The sequence below is a fragment of the Cebus imitator genome, unplaced genomic scaffold, assembly GCF_001604975.1.
Source record: "Cebus imitator isolate Cc_AM_T3 unplaced genomic scaffold, Cebus_imitator-1.0 Scaffold0, whole genome shotgun sequence".
NCBI classification, from domain to species: Eukaryota; Metazoa; Chordata; class Mammalia; order Primates; family Cebidae; genus Cebus; species Cebus imitator.
Window position 1 is genome coordinate 21064945 of NW_016107315.1, and position 1835 is coordinate 21066779.

At 36.2% G+C, this 1835-nt stretch overlaps 1 protein-coding gene across 1 annotated transcript; it reads right to left on the reverse strand.

The window, feature by feature from the left end:
• Positions 1–476: 476 nt before the first annotated feature.
• On the reverse strand, positions 477–1463 carry LOC108301194 (olfactory receptor 8D4). The gene is given in 3 exon segments (XM_017524278.2): positions 477–1148; positions 1150–1242; positions 1244–1463. Coding segments are annotated over 3 exon segments (942 nt in total). The 5' UTR covers positions 1454–1463; the 3' UTR covers positions 477–509.
• Between the last annotated feature and the right edge of the window lie 372 nt (positions 1464–1835).

The following is a 1835-nucleotide window of genomic DNA, read 5'->3' on the forward strand; positions in this document are numbered from 1 at the left end:
CTTGTTCTTCAATCATCAGATGCCAAATACTGAGACCACATTAGCTTAGTCCTTTGTTGAATCTTCTTCATTGAATTACACTTTAAGATAATTTTGGCTTTTAATAAGCCCTTTACAAGAAACAATTAAGAAAAATTCTCCCACATTTATTAGAAAATTGTTGTAATAATTTCCATCAAATGGCTCAATTTTTTTTGAAATTAGGTGTGTTTTTCTTCTGATATGACCATGTAGTACACCATGATGATGATTTCCTTTTGGGCTTGATTTCAGAAAACTAACAATAAAAACTGTTGTTCAAACGGTATTAACTTTAAATTTAAAATATTTTTAACTTTTCACTTTCATATATGTTGTTTTACATTTTGTTAATGTAATAATCTGTGCATATATTTAGCAATCTAAATATATGTAATTTCATCTGATTTCAAATTACTTTTAAAGAGTCAAGGTATAAACATATACATATGATTATGAATACATAAATAGATATTAATAAAAAACATTTGTCATGGAGATAAAGATATTTTCCTTCTTAAAAGTTTCATCAGGGCATTTTTCACTTCCTTGTTCCTCAGACTATATATCAGGGGATTCAACATGGGAATCACAGTGGTATAAAATACTGAGGATACTTTCTCCTGGACAAGTGAACTGCTAGAAGCAGGTTTGAGATACATGGACATCAGAGACCCATAAAATATAAGAACAGCTGTCAGGTGGGAGCTACAGGTGCTAAAGACTTTGCACCTGCCCTTTTTAGAGTGGATGTGCAGGATGCTGGTGAGGATGAAAGCATATGAAATGATGATTGTTAGGCTTGTGGCCACCATGTTAAATCCACCAATGACAAAAATCAAAAGTTCATCAATATAAGGGCTGGAACAGGAGAGTTTAATAAGAGGGACAATGTCACAGAAATAATGTTTAATGATGTTTGATCCACAGAAAGACAACCTTAGTATACAACCTCCATGGATCATAGCATCGGTGAAACCTACTGAGAAGACAGCAGCCACCAGCAGAGAACAGACCCTAGGGGACATGATGACCTTGTAGAGCAGTGGGCTGCAGATGGCTACGTAGCGATCATAGGCCATGACTGCCAGCATGTAGCATTCAGAAATAACACAGACACAGAAAAAAAAACAGCTGAGTCATGCATCCAGGATAGGAGATGGATCTATCTCTGCATAAAAACCCTGATAGCATTTTAGGAATAATGACAGAAGAATAGCAGAAACTCTAAAAAAGACAAACTACTCAGGAAGTAGTACATGGGGGTATGAAGTCGAGGATTCAGCCTAATTACTGAGATCATGCCAAGGTTTCCCACCACAGTAACTGTATAAATTCCTAAGAAGAGGCAGAAAAGAGGCAGCTGAAGCTCTGGTTGTTCAGTTAATCCTGAAAGAAGAAACTCAGTCTCTGTGGAATGGTTTCTTATACCCATTCTTCTCTGAGAAATCTATGGAGATGAGAGAGAAAAAGTCAAATTAGATAGATAGAATCCCAGCTTGCCTCTAATTCCTTATAGCCCAGGTATTTCTATCTATGAAAACACTGACTTTGTGTTATGACAACCAAAAAGTGAACACTTAGATAAAATGGGGTCAGGAATCATAAACACTCTTTTCCATACCCTCCAGTGGAACAAATTCTCTTAACAAAGGACAGAACCTTTTACTCCAGAGTTAGAGACAAGACTAATGCTTAAAACCAGGGGATTTCTGTTGTGGGGAAATGCCAGCTGCTGGCACAATGGTAAAAGAATTTACCAAGACAGTTGTAGGTAAAGGAAGGCAGACTTATTAGAGAAAGTAGGAAAATACATT